At 43.1% G+C, this 25,065-nt stretch overlaps 1 protein-coding gene across 1 annotated transcript; it reads right to left on the reverse strand.

Moving 5' to 3' along the window:
* Positions 1 to 432: 432 nt before the first annotated feature.
* LOC145850334 (uncharacterized) lies at positions 433 to 24,742 on the reverse strand. Its single transcript, XM_082978189.1, has 10 exons — positions 24,582 to 24,742; positions 24,234 to 24,345; positions 23,863 to 24,025; positions 18,912 to 19,057; positions 18,349 to 18,479; positions 17,836 to 17,982; positions 16,288 to 16,437; positions 15,800 to 15,911; positions 1,872 to 1,993; positions 433 to 1,510 (listed from the first exon to the last, which is right to left on the reverse strand). Exons 2-10 carry the CDS (start codon positions 24,244 to 24,246, stop codon positions 626 to 628), a joined length of 1,869 nt encoding a protein of 622 aa, XP_082834315.1. The 5' UTR covers positions 24,247 to 24,345; positions 24,582 to 24,742; the 3' UTR covers positions 433 to 625.
* Positions 24,743 to 25,065: the final 323 nt, after the last annotated feature.

The following is a 25,065-nucleotide window of genomic DNA, read 5'->3' on the forward strand; positions in this document are numbered from 1 at the left end:
AAATCTTTGGTTCAATCACATTATCTGGTGTAACAATCTGTAGCTAGCTTCCACTCAACCTTCTATAGCAGTCTGCGATGCAGCATTTTGCCCCCCCCCCCCCCACAAAAGTCTTACAATCATCTACTCTTCTCCGCTAGCAGTTGGTGCTTCCGGTTCTCGTTGCATGAGCAGTTCAATTATTCCAATAATCACTATTGCGGCATTGCCTTATCAGTTGAATATTAACTATTACAATCGAGGTATAGGCACGTATAACGCCTCATACATAATGGTTGGCGTCATAGCTCAAAGGATGTGGTTGAAATGAAAAAGGTATGCATGCTGTTCAAATACGCTACTGCTTATTATGTTACACATCAAATCTCCTATTCAGGATGACCATCTTTCAAGCTCAGAGTAGATATGTTTAGAAAGAAGTGTTAGCAAGAATAGAGTAGAAAATAATGACTTTATTCCATCTACATCACCTCAGTAAGGTAAATATTTAACTGTCCTTGTTCTCGCCGGGGTTTACTGTCTCTCTAAAAACAGTTTACGCGAGCCTGTTTCAAATGACAAGTTAAAGTTTTAATGAGGGGTATATGGTTACTCTCTTCACATAACTATGTCACCTAAAGAATGGTTACAATTTCTCCCCATTGTGGACACTCCTATGTCTGGTAAGGTTAGTCAGGAAGGAGAAGCTCTTGTAACATAGTTTGCACTTGAAGGGCCTCTCCTTGGTGTGAACTGTCTGGTGCATCTTCGCAAAGCGCCTCCCACACGTGGGGCAGGTGTACGGCTTGTCGGCATCAGTCCTAATGCTCGGCCTCCCAATGACACCAGAGGAGGTAGAAGCAGGAGCCACCACCCTCAGATGGTTCGTCTTTGAGCTCCCTCCTTGACCTGTAGCCATTGTTTCGGTGTTGTTGGGATTCTGTGCTGTGTTCGAGGCTAGGTAGCGCTTGTGGTAAGCGCCAAACCTGACCCTGTTTGTATTGCTAGGGTAACCATGAGGTAGCTGAGGAAGGCTAGACCCAGGTCCAGGCCCAGACCTTCTATGAACCCATTCCCCAGGCATTAGACGAGACCCTGATGGAGAGGAAAGACTTCCTGTTAGACTCCCACCAGGGGGGTTTCCCACCACTCTCTGTGAAGGCTGAAGCCCAGGATGACCTGCTCTGTCCATCATGGATACTGTGGTGTTTGTATCATAGGAACAAGAGGGTCTATTTCTATCAGCCCCAGGCCCTGCTTCATCCCTGCACTGAGACTGTGAAGAGAAGGGTCTGTGCTTCAGACTGGATCCCTGACTGGAGCCTCTGCCTATCTGATGACCACCAGGACTGTTGTTCAGTCCACCTGTCCACTGGTTGTGTTCTGTGTGGTGGAGTCTCTGTTCCTCGTGGTTCGGTCCTGGTTCCGACTCGGGAAGGAAGAGCGAAGGCTCCTGATCCAGGGTTCTGATCCGGGGCCAGGGTTTGTGACCAGCCACCTCAGATGTCAGCAGGCTCTCATTGACTGCAGACTTTAAACACAAATTGAACAGAAAAGCAATAAGGTTTATATAAGAACCCATTTGCAATACACACAGAAACATGACATTATAAAATGGTAAACACAGTTCAGCCCTAGCCTGACAACTCACACTAAATCCTTCTGCTGCTCTATCGTTAGCAACATTCTTTAGTCTGAGACTGTCGCTCCCTCCGCATACAGACACCTCCCCGTACGCGCAGATCAAATAGACGCCTAGCCCAGGGCTCAGTCAGTCTGTTGTCATGGAGAGTAAGTTCAGATGTTGTTTTGTGTTCGACTATCTGTTTCTGGTTGTTTTTAAAAGTGTTGTTCCACAACCCCGAGTTAAAGACGCTGTCCCATCCACTGACCTCCACTTTGTCGCCTCTGGTCCTGGCCTGCTCAGCGTTGTTGTTCCGTAGGCCCTTGGCTCCACCGGTCTGGGAATTGAAGATGGCTGTCCAGTCACCTCTGTTAGCCTCCATCCAATCACCTGCAGGAAGAGGTTAGAAAATAGACTTTACAAACATGGCAGAGAACTCTACACATGGAGTTTTTTGGTCAATTACCTGGTCCAGTTCATACATTTCTGTGTTTTTGTATGTAAACATAAGTTGCATTGATTTCACTTAATAAATTGTAAAAAATACATAGCTGCGAGCAGCAATGACAAAGTGTAGAATGGCAGGAAACTAGCTTTAAAACTGTATAATGTTCCCTCTGCTCCATGGCAAAATGTGTAGAGTTGCACAAAATTTGCTTTAAAAGCAGCAAAATTGTCTCTGCGGTCAAGAGGAGGTCCTCTAAAATGTTTGGTCGGAGACGGCGCCGTTGGCCACAGAAACTACCCCCCCTCGCTAACTTTGCCACCGCTGCTGAAAGAAAATCTGTGAAAGCGTTACCAAGTTTATTTCTCAATACCACAAGTAAGTGAAGTTTAGTGTAGTGCTGTAGGTTGATTATCTTTGAATGCAGCAGGTAATCAATCTTAGTCCTTAATGTATTGAGTTTATAAACCAATTGTGGGGTCGATTTGATATGACGTTTTCAGCGTTACTGTATTGGTATATTGCGGTCGTCTTTAAATACTGGGACTTTATTTTGTTAAACCTCATTTGAGATGAATTTGTTAAGTCTATGTACCAAATATGGCTTGAATATGATTTGTAGTTTTAGAATTGTTCACTTAACTGTGTGGTTCTTGACTCCTTGTGCATCCCTTTAAGCAAGTCCATGGTGTAGTTACCTGTGTTATGGTGTGAATTTGGTAAGATTTAGGAATTGTATTGATTGTAATATGCAAATTGGAATACACTTCAAGTGTGTACACCATTAGGATTGGGATTCTCCAGAGTTTCTCAAGCCAATTTGTCCAGAGGCAACGAGGTGAAAATGAGGCAATGGTTAAATTCTTAAAGGATGTGAATATATTGTGCCACGGGTGCTAATGACATCTATAGTGCCACCAACTGGTCTGGTGCAGTGACTTTATATGCACACAGCTTCTAAGGTTTCATACCAAATTTCATGGCCCCATGTCCATCAGTTCAGTTCCTATGGACCTGGTGTGATATAGTTCAATCTAGTGGTGTAGCGTGGCCGACCTTAAATGCAGCAACTAATCATTCTAAAATTCATTAGAGGCCAATTCATTGACTCTATATACCTGGAGTACATATATATATATATATATATCTGGAGTCAATCTGACTTATGGTTCATGAGAAGATTTTTAAAAGTCTTTTTCTGCATATATGCTAACGTGCATCTGTAGCAGGTTTCCTCCGGACGTGACACTTGGCATTCAGGCCAGAGTTCAATGTTGGTTTCATCAGACCAGAGAATCTTGTTTCTCATGATCTGAGAGTCCTTTAGGTGCCTTTTGACAAACTCCAAGCGGGATGTTATGTGCCTTTTACGGATTACTTGTTCAGCAGTCTTATGGCTTGGGGGGGGGGGGGGGGGGGGGCTGTTAAGAGGCCTTTTGGACCTAGACTTGGCGCTCTGGTACTGCTTGCTGTGCGATAGCAGAGAGAAGTCTATGACTTGAGTGACTGGAGTCTGACAATTTTTGGGGCCTTCCTCTGACACCGCCTAGTATATAAACTCAGAAAAAAAAAAATGTCCCTTTTTCAGGACCCTGTCTTTCAAAGATAATTTGTAAAAATCCAAATCCAAATAACTAAACAGATCTTCATTGTAAAGGGTTTAAACACTGTTTCCCATGCTCAATGAACCGTAAACAATTAATGAACATGCACCTGTGGAACGGTCGTTAAAACACTAACAGCTTACAGACGGTAGGCAATTAAGGTCACAGTTATGAAAACTTAGGACACTAAAGAGGCCGTTCTACTGACTCTGAAAAACACCAAAATAAAAATGCCCAGGGTCCCTGCTCATCTGTGTGAACGTGCCTTAGACATGTTGCAAGGAGGCATGAGGACTGCAGATGTGGCCAGGGAAATAAATTGCAATGTCCGTACTGTGAGACACCTAAGACAGCGCTACAGGGAGACAGGACAGACAGCTGATCGTCCTCGCAGTGGCAGACCACGTGTAACAACACCTGCACAGGATTGGTACATCCGAACATCACACCTGCAGGAACAGGTACAGGATGGCAACAACAACTGCCCGAGTTGCACCAGGATCTCACAATCCCTCCATCAGTGCTCAGAGCAATAGGCTGAGAGAGGCTGAGGGCTTGTAGGCCTGTTGTAAGACAGGTCCTCACCAGACATCACCGGCAACAACGTTGCCTATGAGCACAAACCCACCGTCGCTGGACTAGACAGGACTGGCAAAAAGTGCTCTTCACAGACAAGTTGCGGTTTTGTCTCACCAGGGGTGATGGTCGGATTCGCGTTTATCGTCAAATGAATGAGCGTTACACCGAGGCCTGTACTCTGGAGCGGGATCAACTTGGAAGTGGTGGGTCCGTCATGGTCTGGGGCGGTGTGTCACAGCATCATCGGACTGAGTTTGTTGTCATTGCAGGCAATCTCAACGCTGTGCGGTACAGTGAAGACATCCTCCTCCCTCATGTGGTACCCTTCCTGCAGGCTCATCCTGACATGACCCTCCAGCATGACAATGCCACCAGCCATACTGCTCGTTCTGTGCATGATTTCCTGCAAGACAGGAATGTCAGTGTTCTGCCATGGCCAGCGAAGAGCCCGGATCTCAATCCCATTGAGAACGTCTGGGACCTGTTGGATCGGAGGGTGAGGTCTAGGGCCATTCCCTCCGGGAACTTGCAGGTGCCTTGGTGGAAGAGTGGGGTAACATCTCACAGCAAGAACTGGCAAATCTGGTGCAGTCCATGAGGAGGAGATGCACTGCAGTACTTGATGCAGCTGGTGGCCACACCAGATACTGACTGTTACTTTTGATTTGGACCCCCCCTTTGTTCAGGGACACATTATTCAATTTCTGTTAGTCACATGTCTGTGGAACTTCAGTTTGTCTCAGTTGTTGAATCTTGTTATGATCATACAAATATTTACACATGTTAAGTTTGCTGAAAAAAACGCAGTTGACAGTGAGAGGACGTACTTTTTTTGCCGAGTTTAGGTCCTGGATGGCAGGAAGCTTGGCCCCAGTGATGTATTGGGCCGTACACACTACCCTCTGTAGCGCCTTACAGTCGAATGACAAGCAGTTGCCATACCAGGCGGTGATGAAACCAGTCAGGATGCTCTCGATGGTGCAGCTGTAGAACTTTTTGAGGATCTGGGGACCCATGACAAATCTTTTCAGTCTCCTGAGGGGGAAAAAGTTGTTGTCGTGCCCTCGTCACTACTGTCTTGGTGTGTTTGGACCATAATAGTTTGTTGGCGATATGGACCAAGGAACTTGAAACTCTCGACCTGCTCCACGACAACCCTGTTGATGTTAATGGGGGGCCTGTATGGCCCTCCTTTTCCTGTAGTCCACGATCATCTCATATTGAGGAAAAGGTTGTTGTCCTGGCACCACACTGCCAGGTCTCTGACCTCCTCCCTGTAGGCTGTCTCATCGTTGTCGGTGATCAGGCCTACCATTGTTGTGTTGCCTGCAAACTTAATGATGATCTTGAAGTTGTGGGTGAACAAGTAGTACAGGAAGGGACTAAGCACGCACCCCTGGATGCGGCCCGTCAGGAAGTACAGGATCCAGTTGCAGATGGAGGCGTTTAGTCCCAGGGTGATGAGCTTTGTGGGCACTATGGTGTTGAACGCTGAGCTGTAGTCAATGAACAGCATTCTCACCGGTGTTCCTTTTGTCCAGGTGGGAAAAGGCAGTGTGAAGTGCGATTGAGAATGCGTCATCCGTGGATCTGTTGGGGCAGTATGCAAATTGGAGTGGGTCTAGAGTTTCCGGGAAGATGGTGTTAATGTGAGCCATGACCAGCCTTTCAAAGCACTTCGTGGTTACGGACGTGAGTGCTATGGGGCGGTAGTCATTTAGGCAGGTTACCTTTGCATTCATGGGCACAGGGTGGTCTGCTTGAAACATGTGAGTATTACAGACCCGGTCAGGGAGAGGTTGAAAATGTCAGTGAAGACAATTGCCAGTTGGTACGCGTATGCTCTTGACTACATGCCCTGGTAATCTGTCTAGCCCTGCGGTCTTGTGAATGTTGACCTGTTTAAAAGTAGTGATGCACCGATGCAACATTTTCTGCCGATACCGATATCCAATATTTTCCTTGCCCAAAACAAAAACCGATACTTAACATTTTTGCAGCCTTCTATGCATTTCTAGTACAGTTAAATAGTTAACACACACACATGGATACAGCGGTCTAAGGCACTGCATCTCAGTGCAAGAGGCGTCACTACAGTCCCTGGTTCGAATCCAGGCTGTATCACATCCGGCCATGATTGGGAGTCCCATAGGGCGGCGCACAATTGGCCCAGCGTCGACCGGGTTTTGCTAGGGTAAGCCGTCATTGTAAAGAAGAATTTGTTCTTTACTGACTTGCCTAGTTAAATCAAGGTTGCACACACACACACACAGACCAAATAGTTATTTTGTTGGCATTTACGTATGTCCCCATTACCAGTAAAACATCATCAAAACCTATTTCTTTCACTTACTTGCTGTGCTGTTTTGTTGTTCATTTGTTCAGTCGTTTCATTCTCAACCAGGATTGCCTCATACATGTCAAGCAGTGAAGTTTCAGCTCTGTCTGTGTATGTAATATTTCATGTAAACCCTGTTTCTTGTCTGCATCGAAGTAGTGGTCCTTGTACATAGCATCGAGCATGGTGGCGACACAGTAAAGAGAGAATGCCACCGAATCGCTTGTTCATTATGTGGGCAGTTTTGTTGCCGGGGAAAACTGTTGTCAAGGGCAACTGTTTCATTCGCCAATGTAGGCCAGCAAAAACATCCACCTCGTCGGGAAAAGGGGCCATCTTCAGTCCATAGAAACTAGTCAGCACTAACATCGCACACTAGCTGCTAGCTAACTGGTTAGCTTAGCATTGGCGAAGTCAGAATGGGCGTTAGAATTAGGAATTACAATACTACACTGAACAAAAATAAATGCAACATGTAAAGTGTTTGTCCCATGAGCTGAAAAAAAGACCCCAGAAATGTTCCATACGCACATAAAGCTTCTCAAATTGTGCACATTTGTTTACATCCCTGTCAGTTTTGACGAGCAGGCGTTTCATTGCCATGACAGAGGGTATCACGTCTGCTGCAGGCGCAGTTGATGAGCTTATTTCGCAAGTCAGTTGTTCAAATGGAGCTAGCTAGTGTGTTCATGTTTCCAAGTTTCAAACACGTTCTCAAATGCCATTTGAAATGGCAGCAGAGGTATGACAACCAGCATATTCATGAGCATGCAATACGACTTTCCTCAGTACAAAATCCTCGATGACCCACTGTGCTGTCAGACTCAGCACGCTCATGGGGCTGATATCGCTGGTCCAAATGTCAGTCGTGAAGCTAATAGCAGTGACGCTATTACTGTGTAACTCTGGAAGCACATCATCTTAAAAATAGTAAAAAATATATAAAAAAGTTGCTCGGTGCTCGACCAGTCGGCGAAAGCCAACATCACCCACGACAGAGAATGGTTATTTGTCAAGGGCAATGAATTCCATTATCTTAGCATTTAATGGATTTCACCTTTGAGTTGTCTCGCTATCCCATGGTGTTTATACTTGAGCACTATTGTTTGTACAGATGAACGTGGTACCTTCAGGCGTTTGGAAATTGTTCCCAAGGATGAACCAGACTTGTGGAGGTGTACAATTTTTTTTTCTGAGGTCTTCGCTGATTTTTTTTTTATTTTCCAATGATGTCAAGCAAAGAGGCACTGAGCTTGAAGGTAGTCCTTGAAATACATCCACAGGTACACCTCCAACTGACTCAAATTATGTCAATTAGCCTATCAGAAGCTTCTAAAGCCATGACATAATTTTCAGGAATTTTCCAAGCTGTTTAAAGACACAGTCAACTTAGTGTATGTAAACTTCTGACCCACTGGAATTGTGACACAGTGAATTATAAGTGAAATAATCTGTAAATAATTGTTGGAAATATTACTTGTGTCATGCACAAAGTAGATGTCCTAACCGACTTGCCAAAACTATAGTTTGTTAACAAGAAATTTGTGGAGTGGTTGAAAAACGAGTTTTAATGACTCCAACCTAAGTGTATGTAAACTTCCGACTTCAACAGTAGCTGTTCTGGAAAGAGCCAAGAACTTGAGAGGAACGTACATCTTCCTCAATAACTCTATCCTGAAGTTGTCCGCCAGAAGAGGAAAGAACTGATCCCAGCTATGAAAGCTGCCAGAGCACGTGGGGACATTGCTTACATCCGCTATGACCGGCTCATTGTCCACCCTCCCAGAAGCCTGGGGGGGGGATGAGAAACCCAAGCCTATGGGTTCGTAGCTTCAACCCCGCACAGCACACACACACACACACAAATTAATAAATGGACTACTGAATGTACATATATATTTTTTTCTTGCTTTGTTTGCTCTTTTTATGTCAGGTATTATTGAAGTGTTGTGGTTGCAGGTTCACTTGGCACATCTAAAGCCTTTTCTCTTGGGGTGTTGCTATAGGCCACCAAGTGCGAACAGTCAGTATCTAAATAATGTGTGTGAAATGCTTGATAGTGTACGTGATGTAAATAGAGAGGTCTACTTTCTTGAGGACCTGAATATTGACCGGTTTTCATCAAGCTGTCCGCTCAAGTGGAAGCTTCTTACTGTAACCTATGCCTGTAATCTGGTTCAGGTTATTAATCAACCTACAAGGGTGTTTACAAACACTACAGGAACAAGATCATCCACATGTATCAATCACATTTTTACTAATACTGTAGAACTTTGTTCTAAAGCTGTGGATGCATTGGATGCAGTGATCACCATATGTGACCTGTTTCAGGAAACTAGGCATATGTCACAAGTCACGACTTCACAAGAGAGCCAATGAAACGTTTTGTTTTTATCAAAATGTGAAATTTGATGTGCCTTAATAACAAACTTGTATGGCATCTGTAAATACGAATACAATTGTTAAATTACGAGCCTTGTTGGTTCAGCCACAGAAAAAGCCAGCAACCTTCCCACTAGCCAAGATTGGCTGAGATAATGAGTGGGCTGGACATGCCGAGAGAGGAGTTCGGATTGGTCTGCCATATAGAGGGCTTCTGTCTATTTCAGATGGTCAGTCTGTGTTGGTAATCCTGTCGAACATGGCTTTAAAAAATATATATATTGCGTAGTGGAGCTGCATAAGTGTTGCTCTCCACTTTCTGGAGGATCGAGTTTTGAAATCAGTGGAATTAGAGTATGATAGCTAAAGAGATGGAGAAAACACCTGTCTCCGGATTACATCTTTAAACTAAGGGCAACCGTGGCATGGCATCCGTGACAGAGAGATGCGTCCATCATGCATGATGATGTATACGGGTAAGATAGTCTAGCGTTACCGAGCTACATTTTCAGATATTACACGCTTCTAACAGAAAGTGGTTTCATTTCAAGCTAAAGTGTACTGTTTGCTTTGCTAGCTAACATTGGGCTTTAACACTGATCCTGGTTGGTTAGCTCCCAGCAGATCCATGCAGGGTAGTAACGACATGATTTGGCACTATGTTCATTGTTGTTTAACTAGCTAACGTTAGCTGGCTGTCTCGTTAGCTAACGTTATGTGACGTGTGTGTGATCTTACACGTTGTTTACCTACCTAGCTACATGTCTTGAGCTAAAGTGTACAACACCTGTTGAATATGACCGGTGTCAGTAAACGTCGTCAAAAAAGCGCAATGAAATTGTTCGCCAGCAGAGCTGGTTAGGCCGTTTTCATATTATCCAGAGGTAAACAAATCATCGGCCAAAGCATCAAGTGTGGGCTCTGAATGCTCCGAGAGCGAAACGAGATGTGTGGGGCTAAAGCTTTAGAGGGTGTGAACGATGCTGAATGGGTGCAGACAAAGAAGAGCTCTTCACTAAATACCAAAACATTCAAAAAATGCAGTGTATGATATACCATTTGGTAGCTCTACTTTTATCAAACATTTTCATTTTTTTTTACTTTTATCCAAATTTTTCTACATAAGACCGAATCCAGATGGTGAGTCACATATAGTGGCTATATCCAGGAAAGCCAAAGTTCCAACAGCTGGGCCTAAAATAGTGTATGAGAGATCATCCAAAAGATTTTGCTGTGACTCTTATGTGGATGATTTTATTTGTTGGTCTGATGTGATTAATGAAGACCATCCAGACACCGCACTTCTTCCAATTATTGATTAACATGCACCTGTCAATAAACTAACTGTTAGGACTCTTAAGGCTCCATGGATTGATGAGGAATTTTATGACTATGGTTGAAAGAGATGTGGCAAAAGGAGTGGCTAATAAGTCTGGCTACACATCTGACTTAATGCAAATTGAGAAATTATGTATACAACAAAAGAAGAAACTGTATTATGAAGCCATGATCAATAATATAAAGAATGTTGGAAAAAGACTGGAGTACTTTAAATGAAATTATGGGCAGAAAGACTAATTCAACTCCAACTTTCATCGAATCAAATGGCTTATTCATCACAAAACCATTTGATGTTGCCAATTATGTTAATGATTACTTCATTGGCATAGAGGGCAAAGTTAGGCAGGAAATTCCAACAATGAACAGTGAGCCATTGTATTCATGCATAAAAAAACAAATAATGAAAGAAAAACATTGCAAGTTTGAATTCTGTAAAGTTAGTGTGGAAGAGGTAGAAAAATTGTTATTGATCAATAATGACAAACCTCCTGGCATTGACAATTTAGATGGAAAGCTACTGAGGATGGTAGCTGACTATAGCCACTCCTAAGGGGTCATATATTTAATCTGAGCCTAGAGGCCTGAAGGAAACCAAAGTAATTCTGCTACCCAAGAGTAGTAAAGAGGCCTTTACTGGTTCTAACAGCGGACCTATAAATGTTTATTTTTTAAATTTAACTAGGCAAGTCAGTTAATAACAAATTCTTATTTACAATGACGGCCTACCGGGGAACAGGGGCAGAATGACAGATTTTTACCTTGTCAGCTCGGGGATTCGATCCGCAACCTTTCGGTTACCGGCCCAATGCTCTAACCACTAGGCTACCTGCCGCGAAGCTTTCTGCCAGCTCTTAGCAAACTGTTGGAAGAAATTGTGTTTGACCAAATACAATGCAACAACTCTGTAAACAAATTAACAACAGACTTTCAGCATGCTTATAGAGAAGGGCGCTCAACATGTACTGACACAAATGACTGATTGGTTAAACAAAATTGATAATAAGAAGATTGTGGGAGCTGTACTGTTAGATTTATTGACCATAACCTGTTGTTGAAAAAAACTTGTGTTATGGCTATCTAATAGAACTAAAGGGTTTTCTTTCATGTCAAACATGTAAAATGTGATGTACCACAGGGCAGCTCTCTAAGCCCTCTATTCTACTTTTACCAATGACCTGCCACTGGCATTAAACATGTGTCCATGTATGCTGATGATTCAACCATATACGCATCAGCAACCACAGCTAATGAAGTCACTGAAACCCTTAACAAAGACTTGCAGTTTGTTTTCGAATGGTTGACCAGTATTAAACTGGTCCTGAACATCTCTAAAACTAAGAGCATTGTATTTGGTACAAATCATTCCCTAAGTTCAAGACCTCAGCTGAATCTGGTAATGAATGGTGTGGCTGTTGAACAAGTTGAGGAGACTAAATGACTTGGTGTTACCTTAGATTGTAAACTGTCACGGTCAAAATATATAGTAGATCAATGGATGTAAAGATGGGGAGAGGTCTGCCCATAATAAAGAGATGCTCTGCTTTTTTGACACCACACTCCAAAAAGCAAGCTCTAGTCTAATCTTGATTATTGTCCAGTCGTGTGGTCCAGTGCTGCAAGGAAATACCTAGTTAAGCTGCAGCTGGCCCAGAACAAAGCAGCACATCTTGCTCTTCATTGTAAATCAGAGGGCTGATATACATACTATGCATGCCAGTCTCTCTTGTCTAAGAGTTGAGGAGAGACTGACCGCATCACTTCTTTTTATAGGAAATATTAATGTGTTAAATCCCAAATTGTTTGCATAGTCAACTTACACACAGCTCTGACACATACACTTACCCCACCAGACAGGCGACACAGTCCCCAAATCCAGAACAAATTCAAGAAAGCATACAGTATTATATAGAGCCATTACTGCATGGAACTCTGTTCCATCTCATATTGCTCAAATAAACAGCAAACCTGGTTTCAAAAAACAGATAAAGCAACACCTTACGGCACAACGCCTCTCCCCTATTTGACCTAGATAGTTTGTGTGTATGCATTGATATGTAGGCTGTGTGCCTTTAAAAAAAACGAATGTAGTTCTGTCCTTGGGCAGTTCTTGTCTATTAATGTTCTGTATTGTCATGTTTCATGTTTTCTGTGGACCCCAGGAAGAGTAGCTGCTGCTTTTGCAACAGCTAATGGGGATCCTAATAAAATACCAAATCAAAAGCAGGAATAGGCAGCAAAGGTGCAACCGGCTCAGCATGGTTCGGTTGACCCATCCTCTGGCAAACATAACAGGATTTAATTTAAGACAACGTCCTGTTTCAGACCAGGACAGAAGAAGTTACGCAAGATACGTTTATACGTCTTGTTGACCCCAAGATGGCCTGCCATAATACCATTGTGAGCCAACCTCAGTATCTCTTGTCGAAGCGTAACTGGAACGACAACTTGAGAAACACTGGGCCAATCGTACTGCCCAGAAGTGGCACGAAAACTCAATTTCCTCATTAGAACACCATCTCTGTCAAACTCCTGCTCTGGATGTATCTCAGCAAAAAGAGGGGAGAGGGAAACATCTTTACTCTGTTCAGCAATCAACTACTTCCTCCTAGACATCGAAGTATCAACTGTAGGGACCCTCTCTTCCTTCAGTGGTCCTACAAACTCACTCATCTTTGGAGTTTTCAAAGGAGAGGTCAACTCAGGAGGTTTAGCGAAATCAGGATCACCAATAAACGTCTCGGACAGATTGACCATGGTGGGATTGCTGACATCCTCTAGACTTGCTCCCGACGACTTTCTTAGATATAGCACGTGTAACGGAACACGCTAGGGTCATTTTCTGATAACCCATCAGGTTCCTCTACCCTGGGTTCCTTACAAAAGACAGGATTTGGCACAACCTTCCCTCGAGCAAAATCGTTTCCCAAAATGAATGAGACCCGCATCACCGGTAGGCTAGGCCTCACTCCAACGACAACAGAACCAACACACTGTAACCAGTTGCTGAAGTGTCAGACAAAGGCAAGACACCTTCCAAAATGAAGGACTGGGCTGCCCCAGTGTCTCGCAGTATCTTCACTGGCTGCTTAACAGCATCACCACTCTGCAGAGACACAAACCCATCTGAAACAAAGAGTTCATACACATCTGATCCAAAATCTTGTTTAGTGGGTACACAAGTCCCAACCGGAGACTTAATGGGCCGGAGTGCACCCAGAAGACAAAATTGCTTTTTTCTCTCTCAATTTTTCTGTTTCAACTTAGGACACAGAGACAAGGTGTCACGGCAGTAATGACAAACTGGCGGACACGAAAAAAAACATTTATGTTGATCTTTATCTTTGGGCGCTGTAGAAAAGGACTGAAACCTTAAAGGAGGTGACTTCTCTGGATTTCTTTTTGAATAAAGATAACTACTGGGTACTTTGTTTGAAGATGAGTTTGTGTTGACACAAAACTATCTGTGAAGAACTGCAGCTTTCTCAAGAGAGAGATCCTTGTGCTCATAAATGTAGGTAGCAACCCTTTCATAAACACCATTTTTAATTGCTCGAGAAGCATGAGTGTCTTTAAATCCTCAAGGTCCTTAAACCACACAACCGATCAAAAAGACATGCTTGTTCCCTTTGCGAACTCAACATGGCTTTGTGATTCTGTCTTTCGTAATTTACAGAACTGTCGTCTGTATGCCTCTGGGACCAACTCATAAGCCCAAAGGATAGCAGATTTAACAGTCAATCTGAACTCTTGTCAAGAGAAAGCGGCGTAGACTGAGCTTTTCCCACAAGAACACTTGAGGAGCAGTGAACAAATATTTAGTGGCCATTTTAGGTACAAGACGGTACAAGAAGGCTGTTCTGACCTAGATCAAACTCTGTTGAGGGTGCAGGATGGCCTGACTGGATTCGGAGTGCTTCCAGATCCATCTCAATCGAATGGCATGCGCATGTTCCTCTTGTTCTAATCTGGCTGCAAGTTCTCTTTCTTTTGACTTGTGCTCGAGCTCAAATTTTTGTTGTTCAAGCTCTAATTGTTGTTGCTCCAACTTTGCTTTTAGTTCTAACTCCCTTAGTTGCACGACAATGGGATGTACTCTACTACCCGTAGCGCCCTTTTCATCAGCCTCTCTCTCCGAGAGGATTTCCTCCTCCACCAAAACAGTACCAATCAAATCTTTGGCTACTACTTTTGGATAGCCAGATGCCACTTTGATGCTTTGCAAGGACGAGCAGATTCACCTTTGTACATTTATCTAGCATCTCCCATGTAGGGTTTTCCACAAATGCTTCCAACTTAAAGTCCATGGCTTTATTTTAATTTTAATTAGCCTATGTGTTTATGCAACTTTCAAAATGATTCCACCAATCTTATAACCCCTCAAGGTCAGTGACAAACTCAACCACAAAATGGGAGCACTCAAATATCTTGGCACAGCAGAGCTTCAGAGTAGGTGACTAGAGCGACTACCATATTCATGGGAAACAATATTTTTGTAACTCATCCATATTTTGACCAATCCCTTAGTTTGAGAAAAGCTAAGTTAACACATGTAACATGGGCCTACATTCCAAATTGGTGTCATTTGGCCCTATGGTTTATGAGAAAGATTTGTAAAGTATTTTTGTCATATTTTAGCTTATGTACTAATATGCATCTACAGGTATAGTGTGGCAATCCTTTGAATGCCTCAATGTTATTTTCTCAAACTCTTTAGGTACTATTGTGATGAGCCCACAGACCAAATTTGGAGTGAATCTGACTTAGTCCATGAGAAGATTTGTAACATTTATTTTAAGCGTTACATAGACAAAAGTAAATTGTTAGTTTCCTTATTTTTTAAGATATCAATGCCAAACATAGTTCATCATAGTAATGTCTTTCATGACCCTAAAACGTTTCAGATTGATAGGCCATTGTGGAGTGGATTTACAAAGGATTTCATTAAATGGACACGTAAAATCTGATTTCCTGATTTATCAATAACTCAGCCATCTCTTAACCAATCCCTTAGTTGTTCTCAAATTAAATTAAGAGATGTACCATGGGTCTACATCCTGGTGTTATTTGGACATACGGTTCATGAAAATAAGTTTATCCAACATTTTCAAAATGGATATAAATCTATCCTGACGGAACTTACGGATTCTTGAGGAAAATTTGTCCAGCATAAGGAAAGACACCTACATACAAAATTAAGTCTCTAGGTCAAACGGGAAGATGGATTCGAAGGTTTAAGTGAGACTGTTTATAACAGTGCCACCTATAGGCCAATCGGTGCCATTCTTTTTGACCAAGTAACTCATGGCCTCTAGTTTCTGTGTGACAAATTAGAAAACAAGTTACCAATCTATGCTTGAGTTATTTGACCATGTCAAGAAAAATGTATAAAAATAATTCAGAGAATAGATTTCACAGATTAGCTGTGAACCACTAATAATAGCCAGGTGCATCACTATTCCCATTGAAGATCTATTACTGTATGTAGGCTATATGTATTTCTTCCTTACCTTGCTCCCTCATCTTAAGTCCACTCAGCAGATCAATATTCTCTGGTCCATCTTCTATTGTCTCCTCTTTGACTAGCAGCAAATCAGGCTTCCCATCCTCCATGTCTACTGACTGTAAGAGATACAGAGTGAGAGGATGTTGGATCAAGAAATCCGATAAGAGCACCCTGCTATGGAGCATCTTCTGATTGGGCAAAGTGGGATTGCTATGAGTAGTGTGTAAATATGTTAGTTGACTTGATTACTTGACACTCTTTAATAGTTTGATCATTCAAAAGGCATGGTCACACACTTAAGACAAAATTAATCAAGACCTGGGCCAGTATCCACAAAGAGTCTCAGAGTAAGAGTGCTGATCAAGGATCAGTTTTGCCTTTTAGATCATAATGAATAAGTTGATATCTGAGATCATCAGTCCTACTCTGAGAGGCTTTGTGGATACGGGCCTTGACCTAATACCATACAGATAGTAGTTTCCATTGGCTCACCTCAGTGAGGCTCTGCTCAGTTGGTTCCTCTGTGGGTTCAGGAGGAGGTGTAGTCTGGTTGTCCTCCATGACCATGTTCCCCTCAGGGTTCCCCAGACTCTCCTCACACCCCTCATCCTTCACCAGCAGCACCTCTGGACCCTCCTCCTCCTGAAAGAGAGGTGATACAGATTACACAGAAATACACTCCCTCGGGTACGTGCACACGCGCACACAGATAAAACACACTTTAAGCATTGTGTGTTTACCCATCCCAACTACGTTTGAGTCCTAGACTGTATTTACAGAATGACATCATCATTGTTAATCCCATCATAGTGGACATAAATATGATGTTGTAGGTAAATCTGGGTTACGGGAAACTGTTGGGTAGACTGGGCTTCTCAAACCCTGGCAGGCAGCCAGTCTAGGAGATGGACAACTCCCAATTTCAAAGCCACAAGTCCTCAATGGCTGACCAGGCGGATAAAGGTGTCCCATCTCCCAAACAGCTGGAAAGGCAGATGAAGGTTGCAAATGATAAAATGTATGCACACTCACTACTGTAAGTCGCTCTGGATAAGAGCGTCTGTTAAAATGTAAATGTGAATATGAATCAGCAAAAGCCAAACCTGGCTAAACTATTTTGACGTGTACAGTATGTGTTTGCTCGGTATGTGTAGGTATATTTAGTAAGTGTATATTAGTTATAAAGTGCTGTCGGGTGTATGCAGAATAGGGTGAGATCAGATGTGATGTACAATGAGTATAAAAACCTGAACACCTGCTCTTCCCATGACAGACTGACCAGGTGAAAGCTATGATCCCTTATAGATGTCACTTTTGTATCCACTTCAATCAGTGTAGATGAATTTGAGGAGACCATTTAGCATACAGGCCTCATTCCTCTGTGTGGACCTTCATGTGCATTTTCAGGTTGCCAGCCTGGGCGAAGTGCATGTGACACTGGGGGCAGCTGATGGATTTCTCCCCTGTGTGGACCCTCTGGAAGATCCCCCACCTGCTGGGGGCAGCTGAAGCCTTTGTTACAGAACATGCAGAGGAACCGTGTCTCTTAACTATTGACTGATGTTTAACCCCCTCCCCGAGCCTGGGGTCTAGTCCTGTCGTTTGAGTTCAATACCTGATCGAAAAGTATTTGGCCCTGTGAATTGGAAGGTCCCATCGATGTGGACACTGGGTCGCGATCCTTGAGCATGTGTTAAAGGGAGTAGGTGACGACATTTGAATTTGTCTCAAAGCTTTCCCTGTAATCTAACAAATCTCTGTCTCGTGAGTGTCCTTCTCTACATTCCATGTCGCCCTCAACTTTCACAGTCACCTCATCTACAACTATAACCTCCCTTTTCTTATCTAGGCACCCTTCAGAGTACACACTACTACTGTATCGGTTCCAGTCCCTTCTAGACAGATCAGTCTGTGTCTCTAAACCCAAGGGCATGTTTCCAGGGTCCATCTCCATAGTGTAAGAACAATACGGATCATTGCCAGTCCCTAACGTGTTACCCGAGTCCCAATGGGAAGGAACTGTCCTCGGGCTCAGGTTACCGTAAAGTAAATACTCTGAGCCAGGTCCTCTGTGGCTACAGGGGGCGCTCCAGTCTGGATGTCTCTGTGTCGTGGGTTTTCTCCCTCAGTCCTCTCCTGCTTGTCCAGTGACGATCCTCCAGGACCTGCAGCCTCTGCATCTGCAGACTGACACAAGGAGAGGAAGTTATTATCGGTACATAATAGGTTTGGATAACAATGTCGTAGGGAAGTCTGGGGGCGGCAGGTAGCTTACTGGTTAAGAGCGTTGAGCCAGTAACCGAAAGATTGCTGGTTCAAATCCCCGTGCCGACTAGGTGAAAAATATGTTGATGTGCCCCTGAGCAAGGCACTTAACCCTAATTGCTCATGTAAGTCGTTCTGGATAAGAGCGTCTCCTAAATGACAAGCTCCCCTATGGCAGATAAATAAGGATGTACATGTAAGCAAATTAAAAGCCGAGGGGAGTGTTTCTGAAATAAAACAGGAAACATGTCATGTATTGTAATTTTTATGTTACACTATGACACTAACCTCTATCACAATAACATGCTGGGTTGAGGTTCCACTCCCCTCATCAACAGTGACTGGTTGGTCATCTCTCCATGTATTGTGTCCCACTGGCTTCACAGAGCTCCTGTGGCCTCCAGTGAGATGTCCTTCACCTGAGAGAGTGATTGGGGAAAAGGAGTGGTTGAGTGTACGTACTGTCAATGCTCAATGCTATATTGTACACTATTGACACTGTCTACAATTGGCAAGGATGTAAGGTAGCACTTGTCATAATTTATTTATATGCTATTTATTGATTGATTCCATGCATCACATGCTTTTAATTGAGTATGACAATAGGAAATTCAGTAAATCAAGAATATTGTTAGAATATGATAGTGTCTTTGTGCAAGATTAATTTATTCTTAATTGACCTGCCTGGTAAAATAAAGCAACATTTAAAAAAGTGTGCAAGATAGCGGAGTAATCAGGGGAAGTATTGCACACTAGCCAAACACTGACGAAGACAATTCTGGACAACACATTTAAACAAATACGCAAAGGCGAACGGGGTGCCAAGCTCCTCAGCCTTCTGCAAAATGTACCTCTTGCCGTTCCTCTGTATCGGTCAAGTATCTTGACACTACTGGGACGACTGACGAGGACGCGCTCTCGCATTGTCCTCTCTGCGCGCTCCCGTGCCACCTTCAGTTCCAGTAGTTTTCTCCGCAATGCCCTGTTTTCTTTCTGGCTTTGAGAAATTTCCAAACGAAACACTGGTTTACAAATCTCTGCCACGGCTGCATTAGCTAATACCTCCATGATGGAGACTATTTGAGTGTGAAAAACCATACAGTTAGCCATTGTTAGCAGATAGCTAGCGTTACCTAGATAACATGGGTATATCAACCAAGTCCTGTCTCCAACGCAAATTATAGACTACCTGAGGTAAGTATGTGATGCTGTGCAGTAAAATTAGGCATATTTTGAATTCCAGTGTGTTAAAACGTCTAAATACAGTAAAAACGCCAAAGTGTAAATTATTGGTCACTGTTCGCGTCCGTTTACTTCTTCAGTGGTATATTTGGGCGGTTGGCATCCAACGTTGTTAGTGTATTACCGCCACTTGCTACTGTGCTGGAGTGGAGTGTGGGCCAGAGACCCTGGAGGAACGAAATATTGCATGCCTGCCCCGTTTATCTTAGAAAATAAAACAGATACTGTATCAGTTCATATTCTACTCAATGGACTCATTACACTTCATTCCTGTATCCCATTCTCTCTCATACAGACTCAAATATCTCTCTCCCTCTTATACTGCCCACACTATATCAACACACATTCTACTGTTTCTATTTCCTGGCAATAATCACACCTTCCTGGTGGATATTTTCCTATAATATGTAATTACTTATTCAGCCGGCTGTGTCCCAACCTATGTCTAGTTAAGGTGGACTCCTATCATCTTTCTCGTGCTCCCCTCCCCAAAGTTTTGAGAGCATCTTGACTGGCTGCACACCGCTTGGTACGGCAACTGCAAGGCAGCCGACCGCAAGGCACTACAGAGGGTGGTGAGTACAGCCCAGTACATCACTGGGGCCAAGCTTCATACCATCCAGGAGCTCTATACCAGGCAGTGTCAGAGGAAGGCCCAAAAAATGGTCAGACTCCAGCCACCCAAAACAGACTGTTCTCTTTGCTACCGCACGACAAGCGGTACCAGTGCACCAAGTTTGGGCCCAACAAGACCCTGAACAGCTTATAACCCCAAGCCATATGACTGCTAAATAGCTAATCAAATGGCTGCCCTTACTACCCGCATTGACCCTTTTTTATACTAATTCTCTTGCACTGACTCGGTACTGGTACTCCTCGTATGTAGCCATGTTATTTTTGCTCTGTGCTGTTATTCGTTATTTACTGTGTATTTATTCCTTGTGTCACTTTCAATTTTTTATCTTAACTCTGCATTGTTGGAAAATAAACCGTAAGTAAGCATTTTACTGTTGGTCTACACCTGTTCTTTACAAAGCACGTGACAAATAAAAATTGATTCTATTTTTTTTTCTCTGTATATGGAAGAGATGCCTCCCCTTTGTGTCTCTATTCCATTGCTCCTGCCATCTCTGCACAAACACTGTCCATTTTGCCTCTGCCTTGCTCATTGCAACTGTAACGTCCACCTCCCCACTGCTAAAAGGGCTGTTTAGCCAGTACATCAGCTGCCTCGTTCCCCTCCACCCCCACATGGGCTGGGACCCAAGTAAATCTTGTCTGTATACCCATCTGTCTCACTCGGCCATGGGTTTGTAGTACCTCATACAGCGGATCTCGTCTGGTGCTGCGTGAGCTAAAGGACTGCAGACTTATCAATACTGATGACATGAGACAGAGCAAACTACTACTCTGTCTGGCTTCATATTCTCCAGTCCTTGCGCATGTATGATATCTAAACTTTCCAGTGATATCCTGGCTGCCAAACCATACGCTATACTGCTAAAGTCTATCGCAGATTGAATCAGCGGTACATTCATTGTCCTCCGTGAGGAACGCCCAGCCCCCCACTCCATCCCTGTCAGACAGCGCATCACATTCAGAACTTTCAGAATTTTCCCACCAGTCTCTCAATGTGTTCTGCCTGGGTCAGCCTAGTGTCAAAATACACCCCTAGGAACCTGAAGGCTCCCAGCCTCTCCAAGTTTCTCCCATACAACCTCAGGCATACCTCATCTCCAACCTTCCTCATGGTAAAGAACACTGTCTGACTTCTCTACAGAGAATCTGAATCCTTACTTTAATGACCACCTCATCTACATCTTAAAACTTCTTTGGGATAGGTGGGACATTAGCGTCCCACCTGGCCAACAGCCGGTGAAATTGCAGAGTGCGAAATTCAAATTAAAGTTTCATGAAATCACAAGTGCAATACATCAAAATACAGCTTAACTTGTTGTTAATCCAGCCAAGGTGTCAGATTTCAAAAAGGCTTTACGGCGAAAGCAAACCATGCGATTATCTGAGGACAGCGTCCAGCACACAAATGCATAACAAAGCATTTTCAACCAGGGAGTTGCGACACAAAAGTCAGAAATAGCGATATAATATATACCTTACCTTTGAAGATATTCTTCTGTTAGCACTCCAAAATGTCCCAGTTACATTACAAATGGTCCTTTTGTTCGATAAATTCCTTCTTTATATCCATAAAAACTAAGTTTAGCTGGCGCACTTCAGTCCATAATCCACTCGGTTTCCTTCCTTCAAAATGCATACAAAATGAATCCCAAACGTTACCAATAAACTTATCCAAACAAGTCAATCAATGTTTATAATCAATCCTTAGGTACCCTAATACGCAAATAAACAACATTTAAGACGGAGAATCGTTATTGTCTTTACCTTTGAGATAAAGAACGTGCTCTCTCGGCCATGCGCTTGGAAACACTACAGCCAAAATGGGAGCCACTAGAAAAACTACAACTTCTCCCTCATTTTTACAAAAACCAGCCTGAAACTCTTTCTAAAGACTGTTGACATCTAGTGGAAGCCCTAGGAACTGTAATCGGGGACGATTTCGCCCTATTATAAAAGTGCCAGGCATTGAAATCAGTGGTATGCTGATTTCTTTTATTTTTGTAATGGTTTGTCCTTGGGGTTTTGCCTGCCATTTCAGTTCTGTTATACTCACAGACATTATTTTAACAGTTTTAGAACCTTTAGAGTGTTTTCTATCCAATGCATATCCTAGCTTCTGGGCCTGAGTAGCAGGCAGTTTACTTTGGGCACGCTTTTCATCCAGACATCAAAATACCGTCGCCTATCCCAAAGAACTGTGTATGATACATTTCTTCCATTAAGCCCCATCATCTGCAAATAAAGACCTTCCATTATCTGGCCATACATGAGTAAACATCATTGATATTGATTGAGAACAAAAGACTAAATCACGCTCCCCTGCGGTGTACCGTTATCCACCAAGTAGCTGCCTGATGGAGATTTCCCCACCCTCACCTGGATAGACCTTCCAAACAGTTGACCGTTCTACACCCATAAGGTCAAGCTTGATTAGCAACCCGTCCTTCAACATCATATCATACGCCTTCCACATCAAAAAAAGACAGCCACAACCATCTCCTTGTTGACCTGGGCCTTCCTGACCTCTGCTTCTAAGCAGAGCACTGTGTCCATAGTTCCCCTTCCTGAACCCACTCTGACGTGGCGATATTAACCCCCTGTTCTCCAGGAAGTAAGTTAGTCTCTCCGTAATCATACGTTCCATACTCTTACATACATGAGATGTTAGGGCTATTGGCCGATAGCTTGTTGGGCTTCTGGATTGCTACCACTACTGCCTCCTTCCAGCTGGCCGGTAGTTTCCCTTCCTCCCACACTCTGTTGTACAGGCCCAATACATTATCCAGCGCTTCATCGCTGAGATGGGCCAATTTGACATAGCAAACCTGATCTTTCCCAGGTGACGTTAACCCAGCCTTGCCTATTGCTGTCTTCATCTCTGCCATGGTAAATGGTGCATTCAATGCATCATTTACATCCTCCCTTCTGTCCAACACTCCAGGTTGCTCCTCTCTCATTTTCTCTCCCCCCTCTGCCCCTCCTTTGACAGATTAGCTTAGCTCACTTCCTTAAAATACAGTATTCACACCCCTTGACTTTTTCCTCATTTTGTTGTGTTACAGCTTGAATTTAAAATGGATTACATTTAGATTTTTTGTCACTGGCCTACACACAAAACCCCATAATGTAAAAGTGGAATTATATTTTTCGAAATGTTTACAAATGAATGAAAAGCTGAAATGTCTTGAGTCAATAAGTATTCAACCCTTTGTTATGACAAGCCTAAATAAGTTCAGGAGTAAAAATGTGCTTAGCAAGTCACATAAGTTGCATGGAGTCACTGTGTGTGCAATAATAGGGTTTAACATGATTTTTGAGTATGGTGAAGTTATTAATTACACTTTAGATGGTGTATCAATACACCCAGTTACTACGAAGATACAGGCGTCCTTTATAACTCAGTTGCCGGAGAGGGCCATGGTGACTTTAAAACAGTTACATAGTTTTCTCCTATCACAGCCATTAAACTGAGGATGGATCAACAACATTGTAGTTAGTCCACAATACTAACCTAATTGCAGAGTGAAAAGAAGGAAGCATGTACAGAATAAAATATTCCAAAACATGCATCCTGTTTGCAACAAGGCACTGAAGTAATACTGCAAAAAGTATGGCAAAGCAATTCACTTTTTGTCCTGAATACAATGTGTTATGTTTGGAGCAAATCCAATACATTACTGAGTACCACTCTCCTGATATTCAAGCATAGTGGTGGCTGCATCATGTTATGGGTATGCTGGTAATCATTAAGGACGGGAGTTTCTCAGGATAAAAAAGAAACAGAATGGAGCTAAGCACAGGCAAAATCCTATAGGAAAACATAGTTTAGTCTGCTTTCCACCAGACACTGGGAGATTAATTCACCTTCCAGCAGGACAATAACCTAAAACACAAGGACACATCTACACTGGAGTTGCTTACCAAGAAGACAGTGAATGTTCCTGAGTGGCCGAGTTACAGTTTTGACTGTCGCCTCTGGTCCTGGCCTGCTTCAATGGTGTCATCCCCTGGGCCCTTGGCTGCACCCGTCTGGGTCTTGGAATCCAAGATGGCCAGTCTCCTCTGTTATCCTCCAGCCAATCACCTGCAGGAAGAGGTTAGAAAATAGACTTTATAAACATGGCAGAGAACTCTACATATGGATTTTCTTTTGTCAATTACTTGGTCAAGTTCATACATTATAATGTGTGTTTTTTTATGTAACAATTTGTATTGATTTCATTTTATGTACATGCATCACTATTCCCATTGATGTATATCTATTATGTTCTGTATATGCATGCCTCTCTTACCTTGCTCCCCCATCTTTAGTCCACTCAGCAGATCAATGCTCTCTGGTCCATCTTCTATTGTCTACTCTTTGACAAGCAGCAGATCAGGCTTCCCATCCTCCATGTCTACTGACTGTAAGAGATACAGAGTGAGAGGATGTTGGATCAAGAAATCTGGTATTAGCACCCTGATCTGGAGCATTTTCTCATTGGACAATGAGGGACTGCTATGAGTACCATGCAAACATATTAGTTGATTTGATTACTTCACACTCTGTTTTTTTAATTCAAAAGGTATGATCCCAAACTTAAAACAAAATGTATCAAGACCTGACCTAATACCATTCAGACATTTTACAGTGGGCTCACCTCAGTGAGACTGTGTGTGGTCCTGTGCTGCTCAGCTGGTTCCTCTGTGGGTTCAGGAGGTGTAGTCTGGTTGTCCTCCATCATCATGGTCCCCTCAGGGTTCCCCAGACCTTCCTCACACACCACCTCCTTCACCCGCATCACCTCTGGACCCCCCTCCTTGAATAGAGAGGTGATACAGATTACACAGACATACACTCCCTCAGGTACGTACACACAGATAATAAACACACTTTAAACATGGAGTGTTTATCCATCCCCACTACATGAGTCCTATACTGTAGTTATAGAATGACTTCACTGTTGTTAAACCCATCATGGTGGACATAAATGTGGTTGTGGGTAAATATGAGTCAGCTATGATAAGTCAAAAGGAATCATCAGACAAACCTGACTAAACTATTTTGACGTGTACAGTAGGTGTTCGCTAGTGTGCCGGTATGCGTAGGTATATTTGTTATAACGTGCAGTCGTGCTTATGCAG

This window comes from Salmo salar, chromosome 08, assembly GCF_965601325.2.
Source record: "Salmo salar chromosome 08, fSalSal1, whole genome shotgun sequence".
NCBI lineage: Eukaryota > Metazoa > Chordata > Actinopteri > Salmoniformes > Salmonidae > Salmo > Salmo salar.